Source organism: Notolepis coatsorum (genome assembly GCF_963971535.1).
Source record: "Notolepis coatsorum genome assembly, chromosome: 14".
Lineage (NCBI taxonomy): Eukaryota > Metazoa > Chordata > Actinopteri > Aulopiformes > Paralepididae > Notolepis > Notolepis coatsorum.
This window is the reverse complement of record NC_140178.1, coordinates 92239197-92255639: the sequence shown is the minus strand read 5'-3', so window position 1 is coordinate 92255639 and position 16443 is coordinate 92239197. Positions and strand designations below refer to the sequence as shown.

General features: G+C 43.0%; 1 protein-coding gene across 1 annotated transcript in view; it reads left to right on the top strand.

The window, feature by feature from the left end:
- The window catches only part of farsa (phenylalanyl-tRNA synthetase subunit alpha), a 51065-nt gene that overhangs the window by 26944 nt on the left and 7678 nt on the right, over positions 1 to 16443 (top strand). The window contains exon 6 of the mRNA XM_084328506.1: positions 15059 to 15187. Coding sequence (XP_084184632.1) covers positions 15059 to 15187 — 129 coding nt within the window. The remainder of the gene's footprint in view (positions 1 to 15058; positions 15188 to 16443) is intronic.

Genomic DNA, 16443 nt, shown 5'->3' with positions numbered 1-16443 from the left:
TTGGTTTTGAATCCAAGCCATGTTCCTTCAACCTGTGTACCACTGAGTTCATCTGACCAGTCCAAGCTCCCCAGTTCTAGGTTAAAGGCCTCTCTAGAGTAAGTTTTGAGGTCTCTAGATGTGACTGTTTTGTGACAGCCGGCCTTCTGTTTTAGCCTTTTGCGGGTACAGAAAATCATATAATGATCACTTAACCCGCATGCTATCACCCCTTTATTGGAGATCATTGACTTGTCAGAGGTCAAAATGAGGTCAATGGTGGTTTGTGTCGAATCGCATACCCTTGTGGGTTGGGTGATTAGCTGGCTGAAACCGTGCAGATCAGAAAATCTACTGAAGGCCTTGAAGACGGGTGCTGCTTTACGCAGCATATCCGTGTTCCAGTCCCCAATAAGAATTTTTTCTACCCCCTCCACCCCAGCTAAACACCCATCAAGTGTGTCATAAAAGCCACTCTGTTCTGGTGGTCTATAGATTGTGCCTACTAGTACTGGTTTCGCCCTGTCTAATAAGATTTCAATCCAAACGGTTTCAATTTCATCATGGTTAAGGTCAGTACGGTTGATGTATTTGGTATCCTTGTGTATATACACACAGACACCACCTCCATACTGGTTCCTATCCCTCCTGACTATTGAGTAGTATGTATGACTTAGTCCACATTGCAGCCGGCTTGTGGGAGGCAAGAAACAGCGTTCGAGACAGGGGAGGGTAGATTTGGATGATACGAAAATTGGGATGGGAGAAAAATAGAAAATGGGAGAAAAAGTGGAAAAAAAAGGAGTCCCTTAATCGGTACCATTGCACAAAAGACATTAGCAACCATAGTAAGGAGGGAAAAGGTATTTTTGTTGCAATTTCCTCCCACATTCTTAGTTTGCCATTATTTATACTGTATATATATATATACACTGTTATTTATTGCTGTGTCATACTTAAGGAGAGAAGTTAAGAGTCCAGGAGTACCTTTATTTATCACACGTTGGAGAATTGATGGACCAGACTGCTCAGGTCACATGACCATATACACATCACTATGATAGGATTATCTTTGCATGGCCATAGATGATCGTGTAAAATCCATCCTCTATCTGATCTCTGACCTATTTCAATATTTGTCTTTGTTTTTGACGCTATAATGGTATTTGACAGTATAGTTTTCCAATACAAATTACAACGTGATATGACTGCTATGAATGCTGCTGCAAGGAATATTTTTTTGATTAAAAGATTTCAGCCTGATATTGGGCTGGGTTCCGCCCATAAGCACTTTCAGTGGCAGTCATCCACACAGTCTGCGAGAGAGAGAGATTTTTAAGAACCTTTATTTCAATAAATCATATTCACACATAGACGCTATTTAAAACCTCACAGAAATAAATGGTTAAAACGGAGCTGCTCATCAACAATCAATTGAAGCACCAACGCTCCAAAAAACTGTGGAAAAACAGACTGGTTCCTGACAAAAAGCACATCAACAACCAAACAAACAAACAAACAAACCAAAAAAAACAAAAAGCTTCATTGAAGCACCAAAGCTCCAAAAAACAGTGGATAACAGACAGAAAAAACACTCCTTTCCATGGCTCTTCAGTTTGCCATCTGTGTGCTAGGTATCGCGAGTCCATGTTCTTCCATTTGTCCTGAAGAGAAAACATGTTGATCCCGGTCCCTGAGACCACTGGGGAGCCAGCGGGGCCCCTCCCATGCAGCAGGGTGGTGCTGGGCCTCACAGGCACAGTTTTTCTCCCTTAGCTGTGGGTACAGGTCTAAGGGACACTTCTCAGAGTGCTGCTTAGAGGTCAGAGGTCTCTTGGGGTCGTAGGTCAGGGGTCTCTTAGGGTCAGAAAGTGTTTTCCGCTTCAACGCCATCCGACAAGAACTGTTCTCGGAGGTCTCTCCCTCCGTCTCGTCTTCGTGATACGAGCGGGAGACATTAGGACTGTAACCTTTCCCCATCCCTCGTGGCTTTGAGTGAGACTTGCAGGCTTCACAAGTCTGTAATGGCGCTCGCTCCCTCTAGTCCTGGACTAGCAGACATACGGATCCTGTGCTTTGCCAGACATCTTGCACAAAATTGTTTCCCCTTGGGACCACAAGGGTTAAACATTTTCCCATTTACATTTCGGTTAGTGCAGCAAAAAAATCCTTGATCAAATGGAGTCAGGTCACATAAACATATAAATTTACATTCCAATAAAAACAAAAAAACATCCAATTTCAAACCTTGTATTAAAACAAAACAAGAAAAAACACACAGGAACCAGCCTGTCCTAGAGCTGTGTTTCACCATCATTGAACATTACCTTTTTTGATATTCTGCATTATTTTCTTCAGTCTGAACCCCTCATTTGCAGTATAACCTCCCTTCTCTCTGCTTCTCAACTGTGAGTTGACAGAGGAACAAAGAGCCTCTTTATCTGAGAAATAATCTTTAATTTCACACTTCCCTTCACTTTTTTCAGACCAGCTCTGCCAGCCGCCTTCGCTTCCCCCATCGTCTTCCTCTTCCTCATCTTCCATACTAGAACCAGATGACTCTGACTTCTCTTCCGGCTTCCTTCCCTTGACCACGCTTACTGCTTTCTTGGCCTGAGAACAGTCTATTTGAGTATTTTCTTTTCCCTTTCTTTTAACAGCACCAGGGACTTTGAAAGACTCGTCCATCAATTCACCATCACTATCTACCGTTTCTTTACTCTCCTTGTTTTGACTTGTCAAACTTGACATTTGATGCACCATGAGTTTGACTCAGTTACAGTGCCTTCCTCTCTGCGTACACCAGTCTGATCTCCTGTTGTTTTTTCACTGTCATTCGTTTTCTTATTAGCATTAGCCTTCCTCGCCACTGCATCAGAAAAACTCCTCGGTGCGTCCGCACCTGCTCCCCCCCCCCCCCCCCCCCCCCCCCTGCGCTCCCGCAGTGGGAAATTTATCAGGACAGTCCCGATAGAAGTGGCCATGCTGTTTACAGCCATGACAGGTTGACACCCCAGAGCTCACATATACCGGTACTACATATTCAAAACCATCAACGTTCAACTTGAACACCAGATCAAGCTCCTCGTCATGTTTCTTCATGATCATTAGAGCCTGGCGTCTGTGTGACACAACGTGCACCAGTAATGGGGACTTACAGCCGGATGACATTTTTCTAATGGGTGCGACTATTTTACCATACCGCGACAATTCCTTCACTAATAAATCATCACTGATTAGCGGTGGTATGTTCGAGATGGTAACTCTTGTATACGGCATAGACCGAGGAGTCACCGTCACAAAAGTGTCTTTAACCGTGACGCCGGTTTCAGTCAACTTATTCACTTTTTCAACGTGATCCACAAACATAACCATCGCGCCGTTCATCCGAGCGGCAGATACAATGTTGTCGTAGCCCACAACTTTTCCCACCGCTAAACTGCAATCTTCCACTGACACATCAGCTCCAACTGCGAGTTTAAAGCCATGTTTTCTGCTGAGAGTAGGAACCTCCATTTCAGCGGCCTATTCCAACCAGCGAGCGCTGGCCGACAGGCGACAGCGACACGCAAACCGAGATTAACCAACCTCCGTGTTAACACAATAACACTAAAAATAGCAACCTACCAATAAATAAGCAAGACTCTAATTCATAACATTAAAACAAAACACAGATAGAAAAAAGATCAGAAACTCACGCACACGCAGTCTCTCAGCAAGCCTCCCCACTCCGCTCCAAACACACGCATGCGCACAGAGAGAGAGAGAGAACGGTCAATTTTTATATATATTTTTTTTAATCCACTTTTTCGCCTTATTTTCTATTTTTCTCTCATCCCAATTTCGTATTTCCAATTCTTCCCTCCCCTGTCTTGAACGTTGCTAGACTATGCCTCCCACTGGTCGGCTGTAGTGAGGATAGAAGCCTTGCATCACGTGTCCCCTCCGGTACACGAGGAGGCAGCTTGTCGCATCTTTTCACGCTGCCCCCGATACTTCCTGTTTCCGGCGTCACCCAACCGACCTGTAGGAGTCGCTGTCCACAACGTCCAATCCCTACCCACCGGCTTTCCCACCCTCTAACACTGCCAATTGTGTTAGTATGACGGCCGGCCAAGCCGGTAGCAATGCCAAGAGCTGGGCTCGATACCAGCATCTCCTGCGTTAGTGGCGAGCGCCTTGCCCACTGCGCCACTCAGCCGCCCACACGCAGTCAAGTTTGTGTGTAAATGCTCCGACGAGGGAGAGAGACGGCGCACACACATTTTTACACACTCCTGCACGCGGTCTCTCTGGTCCCTCTCTATCTCTCGCTCGCTCGTTCTCTGCCTCTCTGTCAAAACCCGTTTGAGGAAGTGTCGGGTTACACTATGCGCTACAACCATAGAGGGGGCGTTACTGCAAATCAGTACCTTATTCACGTCAGCAATACTGTCAAATCAGAATGGCTTAGTTGAGTGAGGGAAGATCTCGTGAACTCGAGACTATACTGATGAGTCAATATGATAATTAACGACACAGACCACATTGATATAATCCCCCATTGCTAGGAAACAATGCTAAACACTGGAAAAGGCCATTTATAATGCATGGGACCTTTAACACTTTCCATTGCCACGCTTATGTACATCCTTATACCATCCTCTGCCAGCTCTATTTGTCTATGGAGAAGTTCCCCTTCTTTGCAGGGCTATAACTTTTTAAATTGTATTGCTAAATTGACATTACTATGGCCCATTCAACGTCAATTATCTATCGTTCAGGATGTAGGAACGTTGTACTTTTTCATTCATACTAAAATACGGTCTAAAGTATAAATATGTTTTTATCGTTTTCTGCAGCATTCTGCAGAACGTGATTTATAGCCCTAAATGCATTATATTGATGATCAAATACAGTTTGATAGCGATCGGTGCCAGATAAAAAATTTCAAATGGACGTGCTTCTAGAAGTTACTACTTATCATCTGATGTTGACCGGATGGGGGGGGGGGGGGTCGTTTATAAATCCGTGGCTAGGGATGGGTACCGAATTCGGTACTTTTGAGGTACCGAACCGAAACACGTCGGTACTACCGAGTATCGAATGAAGTGATTTTTTTTTTTTTTTTTTTTTTTTTTTTTTTTTTTTTAATTTATGTCAACGTTGACTTGATTCAACAACAAAGCAGTCGGAGCAATGACAAGCCGAAAACTGTCGAAATTGTAGTTATTTGAAGTTTGGATTTTTTTTTTACGACTGAGGTAGGTAAATTAAATTTCTTGAGACTAAAGTACAGAAAAAAGGTACCGTTGGGTACCGGTATCGATTCACAGAGAGAGAAAAACGGGAACAATATCTTTTGGTTTTACTAAAACCGTTAACAAATTCAAATCCTCCAGCGGTGACTCTGCGAACAAGGACGACGAGCGAGATTATTTAACCGGCATTGATGCGAGGGAATTGAAAAGTACGAAGCCTTCAGAGAAGCCAAAGGAACTCGTCATTCCCCTCATTCAGAAGAACCGCTGGTGTAAGATAGACCGAGCTACTGAAGTCAGCGAAGCCAAGAGAGAAACGCCCCCACCCCCAGAACAGGACTCTGTGGAATCCCAGGCTGTAAAAGAGATTATCGAAGATTCTCAGAGGCAGCTGGAGAAGTGGCAGAATGGGCCTACCGAGCAGAACCTCACAATCCCTCTGTTGATGCAGAACCAAGTCCCAGAGGGCTTTGAGGATGGACACCGGATCTCGGTTGACCTACGACCTGAATCTTCCACAGATGCAGACTATGATAGCGTGCCCGTGGAGGCGTATGGACTGGCCATGCTGAAAGGGATGGGCTGGAAGGCGGGGGAAGGCATTGGACGCACCTTCAAACGAGACGTGAAGCCGATCGAGGCTCAGCTCCGGCCCAGGGGTCTGGGTCTCGGCGTGGACCGCTCGTCCATAAAGGACCTGGAGCCCAGCGGACATTCTAGAACATAGAACCTTCTAGAACGTTTGTGGTAATGTCATAATAGACCATTCTAGAACATAGAACCTTCAAGAACGTTTGTGGTGCTGTCATAATGGAGCATTCTAGAACATAGAATCTTCTAGAACGTTTGTGGTGATGTCATAATAGAAAATTCTAGAACATCAAACCTTCTAGAATGTTTGTGGTGCTGTCATAATAGACCATTCTAGAACATAGAACATTCTAGAACATTTGTGGTGATGTCATAATAGAACATTCTAGAACATAGAACCTTCTAGAACGTTTGTGGTGATGTCATAATAGAACATTCTAGATGACATATTGATTATAGCTGAATCACTGATAGTTCTCCTGTAAAGAAAGATGGTTTAAAGGGCAAATTCACCTAATAAGGTATTTGCATCCCCTGATAAACTGATATAGAGTTACCGATGATAACCTCAGAGACGTCTGAACGAACCCCAATGTGTTGATCCAATCGACCTAGGCCTTGATATCGACCTAACCCTCCCGAAAGGAGAGGTTACTGAAATAACCTAAAAGGGATACTTCAAAGCATTACTTGTACTTTACGTCTGTATGTATTATTACTGTTTAGCTAGCGCGCTTTTAATTAAAACACCGGTTATTGTTATAACTCTGCCTCTGGTCTACTATTCTTTTAATTGTGCATATTACTCCTCGCCTCATTCAAACCTAGAACTATGCCCGTGGCGAACAGCTGTTACTGTTAGTGAAACAAGTGCTACACTATTCATCTCAAAATGCCAGATATCAGCCCAAATAAGTGTAATATCGCTAGCATTGTGTGCTAATTACAAGCTGTGGCCTTGTGGAGAAGCTGTCTGCCCTGCTCTGTCGGTCAGTGACAGTGTTCTGGGACTCAGACCTGAGAAGCTGTCTGCCCTGCTCTGTCGGTCAGTGACAGTGTTCTGGGACTCAGACCTGAGAAGCTGTCTGCCCTGCTCTGTCGGTCAGTGACAGTGTTCTGGGACTCAGACCTGAGACGCTGTCTGCCCTGCTCTGTCGGTCAGTGACAGTGTTCTGGGACTCAGACCTGAGAAGCTGTCTGCCCTGCTCTGTCGGTCAGTGACAGTGTTCTGGGACTCAGACCTGAGAAGCTGTCTGCCCTGCTCTGTCGGTCAGTGACAGTGTTCTGGGACTCAGACCTGAGAAGCTGTCTGCCCTGCTCTGTCGGTCAGTGACAGTGTTCTGGGACTCAGACCTGAGACGCTGTCTGCCCTGCTCTGTCGGTCAGTGACAGTGTTCTGGGACACAGACCTGAGAAGCTGTCTGCCCTGCTCTGTCGGTCAGTGACAGTGTTCTGGGACTCAGACCTGAGAAGCTGTCTGCCCTGCTCTGTCGGTCAGTGACAGTGTTCTGGGACTCAGACCTGAGAAGCTGTCTGCCCTGCTCTGTCGGTCAGTGACAGTGTTCTGGGACTCAGACCTGAGAAGCTGTCTGCCCTGCTCTGTCGGTCAGTGACAGTGTTCTGGGACTCAGACCTGAGAAGCTGTCTGCCCTGCTCTGTCGGTCAGTGACAGTGTTCTGGGACTCAGACCTGAGAAGCTGTCTGCCCTGCTCTGTCGGTCAGTGACAGTGTTCTGGGACTCAGACCTGAGAAGCTGTCTGCCCTGCTCTGTCGGTCAGTGACAGTGTTCTGGGACTCAGACCTGAGAAGCTGTCTGCCCTGCTCTGTCGGTCAGTGACAGTGTTCTGGGACTCAGACCTGAGAAGCTGTCTGCCCTGCTCTGTCGGTCAGTGACAGTGTTCTGGGACTCAGACCTGAGAAGCTGTCTGCCCTGCTCTGTCGGTCAGTGACCGTGTTCTGGGACTCAGACCTGAGAAGCTGTCTGCCCTGCTCTGTCGGTCAGTGACAGTGTTCTGGGACTCAGACCTGAGAAGCTGTCTGCCCTGCTCTGTCGGTCAGTGACAGTGTTCTGGGACTCAGACCTGAGAAGCTGTCTGCCCTGCTCTGTCGGTCAGTGACAGTGTTCTGGGACTCAGACCTGAGAAGCTGTCTGCCCTGCTCTGTCGGTCAGTGACGGTGTTCTGGGACTCAGACCTGAGCAGCATATTAAAGGGGACAAGTCCAAAGAGACACACTTTGTCCTAAAGGCAAGGTGGGATAAATAAAGACGTAATACTGTCTCCACGTGATTCATTCATTTAACCTTTATTTAAACTCGTATCACTGAGGTTGCCCTCATTTACAGCGGTTTTGAGTGACAGACGAGTACAATAAATAATATTTAATTTAATATAAAAAAAAAGTAGTTGCACAGAGTGATGATATCATGGAAGGGATTTGACTAAAAGCAGAAGCCAGATGTCTTTCTATCTCTCTTTCTAACACACCTGTAAAAGTAATACACGTAACTAAACATGTAAAATAAGTAAATAAATGTGTCAAATAAATAAATGTCTAAAATAAATAGATAAACTTGTCAAATGAATAAATATGTAAAATATATCCATCAATATAGCCAGTCTGCCACCACTCTAAGCCTATGGAGATGTTCACCTTCTTTGCAGGGCTATAACTTTTTTAATTGTATTGCTAAATTTACATTACTATGGCCCATTCAACATCGATTATCTATCGTTCAGGATGTAGGAACGTTATACTTTTTCATTCAAACATTCATATAAAAATACCTTCTAGAATATAAGTATGTTTTTATCGTTTTCTGCAGTAATTCCTAGAACGTGAGTTATAGGCCTAAACGCATATATAGATTATCGATTGCCGTTTATTCCCGATACACGCTATATAAAAAAATTCAACTGTATATGATCCTATACGTTATGCGTCATCATGCATGGAGGAAAGGGGGGGGGGTCGTTTATAATTCCGTGATAGTCAGTAAATGCTTTATGTAGTATGGGTGATATATTGATCAGATCGGTTTGCAGTGAAATGAATAAACAATTGGGCTGAAAATGACGTTAGCGTCCTCTTACCGTTCGCCAATGAGACTGGCGGTGAAAGATCCCAGGTATAGGATGTCGATCGCCTAGGTCCATTTCCGGTTTGTATGTCGCAATAAACGCCGAAATCATATAGATTATTAAGTTTATAAAGCCATCCATTATGTATAGTGTCTGTCGGGAGCCTTGCGACAATATCTGACGGCCGGATGAATTTAATCGACGCACAGCAGCCACTTCCTGTTGTTCGAGTGTAACTCGCTCGACCATCCACCAGGCGGCGGTATTGAGCCGTCGTTGTATTGAGCCGTAGGGTCCAGCTGCAGCGCCGGAGGTGTATATATGAATTATGAATGCCATGGTGAAAAAATTTAATATTTATCTCAATATCGCTGTACAGCGTGGTGTGGCAGACAACGCATGGCGGGCAATAACGCTGTACAGCGTGAACGGCGGTGGATGTGTTAATAAACCTGTAAAATAAATAAACCTGTAAAATGAATAAATATCAAAATAAATATGTAAAATATATTAACACATTGGTCGCCAACAACGTCGTAATTCGTTATTGCCCGCCATGCGTTGAACGCCAACAACGGCGTAATTCGTTGTTGGGATCAATATAATTTTTTTTCGCCATGGCATTCATAATTCATCCAGCCTCCCTCCGGGATTGCAGCGGCACCCTGTCTGATATTGCAACGCCTCAATACCGCCGCCTGGTGGATGATTGGGCGAGTTACACTCCACACCAAACCGGAAGTGGCGCTGGTGCATCGAGGAAATCCCTCCGGCAGTACTATCTTGTTACGTGGATCAAGAGACACAATCGAGTCCATTGGGATCGCTTTCTAAACGCAATATTCTATATTAGGGGTGTAAAGGTACACGTATCCGTACCGAACCGAACAATTTTCAGTGTGTACCGTACCGAACGGCTGTGTAGTGTACCGAACGAATACAACGGTATGTTAACCACTAACGACCGCCCACCGGGGCTGTTTTTTTCACAATCTAATATAATAATTATTATAATTTTTTTTTACAAGTCGATTATTAATTTCAATATAGAATATTCGTTGACGGTTTGAGCCCAGCTCTCCACATTGTTTTCAGTTTGGCTGGTCGTCCGTACTAATACAATTGGCAGTATTAGGGGGAAGGAAAACTGAGGGGTGGGGATCGGTCGTTGTGGACAGCGACTCCTACAGGTCGGTTGGTGCGCCTGCGCAGTAGAATCAAGAAGCGATGGGGGCGGCGCCCCTCCAAAGCGCAGACCCCTGACGCTGAAAGATCGCGCTGCGCAGGTGAAAAGATGCGACGGCTGCTACCTCGAGTATCGGAGGGGACTCGTGCTATGTATGGCTTCGTCCACATTGCAGCCGGCTTGTGGGAGGCATGGCCAAACAGCGTTCGAGACAGGGGAGGGTAGAATTGGACGATATAAAATTGGAATGGGAGAAAAATAGAAAATGGGAGAAAAAGTGGATAAAAAAAAATAATATTTGTTGACAGCCCTACAATTACAATTAGTTACTGCACACTACATCACCCCTGAGTGGAACATGGAAAGCCAAACTTTCCCCCACTGTACCGAAAACCGTACCGAACCTTGACTTCAAAACCGAGGTCCGTACCGTACCGTGTTTTTTGTGTACCGCTACACCCCTATTCTATATGATTTCGGCGTTTATTGCGTCATACGGGAAATGGATCTAGCAGATCGAAGTCAAATAATTGGAATATTTTTCCTCCAGTCTCATCAGCGAACAGTAAGAGGTATATAACGTTATTTTCTGCTTGATTGTCCATTTCTTTGTTTGCAATCCATCTGGTCAACATATCAACCCATACTAAATAAAGCCGTTACTGACGATCAAGGAATTATAAACGACCCCCCCCCCCCCCCCTTTTTCTTCATGCATGATGAAGCATAATGTATACCGATCATATACATTTGAATTTTTTAATATAGCGTGTGTAGGAAAGAAACGATAATCTATCATATGCTTCAGGGCCTATAACTCGCGTTTTTGGAATTACAGCAGAAAAGCTTAAAACATACTTATATTCTCGACGGTATTAACACAACAATGTATGAATGAAAAAATATAACGTTCCCACATCCGGAATGATAGATACCCGATGTTGAATGGGCCATAGTAATGTCAATATAGCTATAATATTTAAAAAGTTATAGCCCTGCAAAGAAGGTAAACATCTCCATAGGCTTACAGTGGTGGCAGACTGGGTATAATGATGGGCATACTGCGTGGCAATCAAAGTGTTAATAAACCTGTAAAATGAATAAATAAGTAAATAAACACAGATACAAATGTTAAATGAACCTGTAAAATAAATATATAAACCTGTAAAAGGATTAAATAAGTAAATAAACCTGTAAAATAAATAAAGGGCAGTCGTTCTTATAACGCAGCTTACTGTTGGCAATCTGATGGTGGGAAATTAAAAAGCTATTAAAACCTCTTCCCTATGTCTCCATGTGATGTTGTCATGGAAGTAGGGGTGTAACGATTCGACCTCACAACGATTCGATTCGATTACGATTCTTCAGGCAACGATTCAATGCATCATGAAATCTCTTCATTTGACTTCGATTCGATACATTTTCGATGAATTTTCTATCGGTTAATTCCCCCAAAAAAATGTAATACACAAATGTGGCTGGGGGAACTGATTCACTCGGCATGAATGGACTATATGTCAATAAAAACAATACACACACAAAAAACATTAAAAAAAATTATTTCTTTTTTAATTTAGATTATAATCGATTCTAATATATTCAAATCGATGCATCGAATAGAACACATTAGAATCGATGCATTTCGATTAATTGATGCATCGTTACACCCCTACATGGAAGGTATCTGATTAAAAGCCACCAGATGTCTTTCTGTCTCTCCAAAAAGATGTTGCTCTTTTCTTGTTTGCCGTTCTGTTGTTGTTGTTTTTTATCATCAATTTCATGGTCTATCAAATATCTTAACCAGGGATGAAGAGTTCAAATTATGAGATTTTTAAGCGGCACGGCTCCATTGTCATGATTTAGCAAAAATTATGATGTGATTAGAGAAAAGCTACTGGCTGAGAGAAGCTTAGTAAACAGGCTTATATCCTGCAGTATAACTCTATACACCATTGAACCCTCCCGGACTTTGCTATATTTGAAAATGTTCCCCACTCGGTAGAGTCAAGTTTATTTGTAGATCACCATCATCATCACACAATGATCAATGCGCACAATGCACAATCAATGCGGGCATGACCACCCGCATTTCACTGTATGCCCTGGTATGTATGTGACAAATAAACCTCTTGATTCTTGATCATGTCTCAGAGAGCTTCACAGTGAAGAGGAAAAACTCGGAAAAGTATTCTGTATTTTACTATGACAACTAATAAACAAACTTGAAACTTGAAATGTGTTTCAACCATGGGGAGTCAGTAAACCATGTTGCACCTCTGAGTCCACACGTTTCATAAGGGGGTTTCAATAAAATCCCTCCAACCAGGGTGGTCAGGCCAGCATGCTATAGACCAGTGGTTCTCAACTGGTCTAGCCTCGGGACCCGACATTTTCCGTAGTCATTAACACAATCCCGCCCAAGAACGGATATATCCGTGTTTCGATTCCATGCTTAAAGGACCGAAGGACGGATGTATCCGTGGCAAGTTGTTTTGGCTTTTATTCCATTTTAACACTTTGGATGCCCAACCCGAGTTTTCTCGGGTTTACCCCCCACGGGTTGAATGCCCATAACGAGAATATTCGTTTTTTTTTTTTATTAGTGATCTGAATTCATATTTCATCAACCGAGTCTACCGTTGGTAAATCAGCCACTCCAGGCGCTCAGATGTGAAAAAAGCGCCCCCTATCGTCTCCCAGATGGTAATTCACCCTTTTGGATTGGACTCAATGAAAAGGCATGAGAAAAAAAGACCCGGACTCCACATTTTACTTCTTACGCATGTGACCGGAGTCGATCAGCTTCATTCTGGACCCTCAGAGCAGCGGGGATTATGTGTTGTACAGTATACGCGGTGGATCAATAAAAGGATCGATTTTCGGAATGGCGATCAGGAATTGGAATAATCCATTTGGATACCATCTGATCTCAGGTAAGGAATCTATTTTACCAGTATTACGATAATCAGACCCGTTTTTCGCGGAGATATAAGCTTTTTCCTTTTTTTGTGATATGGCTGTTTGACTCTAAGAGCGATCAGGAACTGAGAGAATCGATTTTCAGCGCGCGGCACTAGCGTGCACACGTACACATACTATCGATAATCTAGCGTTTATTTGAAAACTATTCATAAATTGGCCGACAAATGACAACGTTCTAGAATATTACAGTACGGGGCGATTATCATGGAATCCTCTTTTTTTTCTGTGAAAACGAGGGTTTTTCTAAATGCTATGAAACTGAAATGAACCGATAAAAAAACAATCTGCTTCGACAATGTTGACTGGAAATAGGTCATTGATAATGCGACGGGCAGATTAGACACATAGCCATAATTTAAAACATAGATTAGGCGATATTAATGCTAACATTGAAGTGGATGTGGGCATTCAAGCACTAAATGTGCGCCCCCTGCTGGGCATTCAAAGTGTTAATAACCTATTCAAGGTCGCCGAGCTGCACTGCAGATGTACCCTACTCTTTGAAATCGACAAAGTGCATTACCGGCCAGATCCTCTTAGGGGCGCTGTCGCGATAATGCAGTGTGCCCTGTGGCTGAACGGTGCATTTTTTTTTTTTTACTTTCAATGGAGTTTCCAGGTAGCTAGATTCTGGATGTGCAGCCTGTAGCTTGGAATATGTTTTGGATCGCGGATTTCACTATGCAATAAGGGGATTTATCATCAGCCAATGGACATATCGATCTACCAGATGGCGATCGATAACGGGGAAATGCTCGGGGGGATCCAACCGGCTCATGGTAAGATCTTTTTCACGTAAATTACAGCCCGATCGGGCCTTGTTATGATACTCAACCAGGCGATCAGCGTATGTGGCTACTTAGACGAACACGGTAAATCAATAATAAGAAACGATCATATGCAGTTTGAGTTTTAACTGTAGCTTATGTATAACGGAAATGCCATTGGATATAACGTCAGTATCTATTTTGCCCTTTATCTCGCCTTCCAGGAAATGTCCTAGCCGGAATCCCGTATAACGCTTATATTCACGGCGCTATAAAATGAGAACGTATTGATGGAAAAAAATAAATCTTTAAGCCATTTTGAAGGGACGGTTTATGGTCTCAATTGACAATGAGAATGGACAGATAGCAATACTATAAAGTATAGATTTAGCTCTACAAACAGCCCCAAGTCTGTTTACATAATGCTGGTCGTGACTCTAGAGTGATATTAGACGCATCCCAGTGGCTGCCAATGTGTTAAGTCGCGACCAAAATTTTTTAACCACTATGATTTATTTCAAAAAAATTTATTGCAGTAATACACAATCTTTCATGCACTGTTAAAAACATGAAATAAACACAAAAAAGTGCAACAAAAGTGCAACTAGGGCTAAAACCCCAATTAAATAAAATAATAATAAATAATATTATGCTTCTTAGCAGATTTCTTAGCTTAACATAACAGACCTACAGTAAGTTTGGGGGAACTAATGGGATAACTGGGGTTGCAACAAAAGTGCAATTAGGGATAAAAACACAATGAAATAATATAATAATAATAAATAATATATCCTTCTTAGCAGACTTCTTAGCTTAACATCCCAGGGGAAAAAAATGTGTACAAAAAAATATATAATAATAATAATTTTATTTTTTAATTTTTTACACCCACTCAAAATGGCTCGCGACCCACCAGTTGAGAAACACTGCTATAGACAACTTGCTCTGCCTAGTTAGTCCCTGACATCCGACCATAATCTCTCTATCTTTCTCTCTCACCTCTATTGATCTCTAATTTTCTCTTTATCCATCTCATCTTCTCACTCTCTCTCTCTCTCTCTCTCTCTCTCTCTCTCTCTCTCTCTCTCTGTGTGTCTATCTGTCTCTCTGTAGCTGTTTCTCTCTTTCTCTAACTGTATCCTTCTGTCTCTCTCTCTTTTATTTATGTCCATCACCTAGTTCCCAGCTCTGTTCTATCTAACACGCTCTGCCTCTCTCGTTGTGTTTCAGTGGCAGCTGGAAAGACATGAAGTTCAAGCCCTATAACTTCGAGGCGATGGGAGCGGCTCCAGACTGCGGTCACCTGCACCCGCTGATGAAGGTGCGGACCCAGTACAGACAGATCTTCCTGGAGATGGGGTGAGTTGCTGCTGCTGTTCACACCGGTCTGACTGGACTATGGGTCCCTTTCTATGTACTGTGTCACAGACTCATGTGAGGTGGAAAATTCAGACATTTACATTTAGTCATTTAACGGAACGTAGACCAAATGCGTCCACATTTTTATAGGATTCTAGCACATTTTCATAACAATAGCGAATATTACCGTTTTCATTGAGGTTTCTTACAAATGAACAATGCTTTATGTTGTCCTTTATATGCCGATTATCATTAAAATCTTAAATTGTACCATATGTCCCCCTTTAGACAACGCTACCAGCGCACTTTTGTTAAGATAATTAGTTTACCATTCGCGGTCGCTATACCGAGGTCGCAGTAATAGTTTACCGCTGTTCAGATCACGGCGAAGAATAGACACATCCCAGTGACCTGTGCTAAGGATCTTGGGAAATGTATTCATGTAGTTTTCAACATTTTCACCTTTTAATTTTAAACCAATGCTGCCATCTACTGACAACAGAAAGTGTTGTCTATCGTCACTTCCGTATACAGCGTCGCCCGAAACCCATTCTAGAGATTCCCACTTTTTACTGGGAATGGGGCGTGGCCGTATTTGGTCCCAGACAATAAGAGTGGCTGCGATTGGTCACTGTGACATTAGCTGACGCTTTTATCCAACGCGACTTACAAGTTCTGTACGACAAGTCATCAGGAAGGGCACAACTCTATCAGCTGAGTAACAATGTTCATCAATGCATAACACGGACATCGTAAAGACACATGACTTCACATAGACATAACATAGACACGTAAAAAGATGTAAAAGTGGTGTGACATCATCATGTCAACCTATACCATTGCACAGGCAAGATGTGACATCATTTTCACCTATACAGTTGCACCGGTAAGACGTGACGTGACACAAGGTGTTTGTTGCCTGTAAACACAAGGTGAATAAACTGTCTTATTACAGTTTGTCGAATCACATCGGTACTACCGAGTACCGATTCACGCTAGATCAATCTGTACCAGATTTCGGTACTTTTACATGTTTAGTATATTTAGTATAAGAGTGTAATATGCTAGACAAGAGGGAGCCTTTTCCACAAATATATATATTACTGTCCCGTCTCTTGGGTCTTTGGAAAGACCAGACGGGGTCAGAGGAGTTTGATAATATTTACTGAGGATGCCCAAATAATGTTGATATTTAAACATTTAAAAACATAATACATGATCATGCAATTTATTTTGTGTGGTGTTTTACAACAATA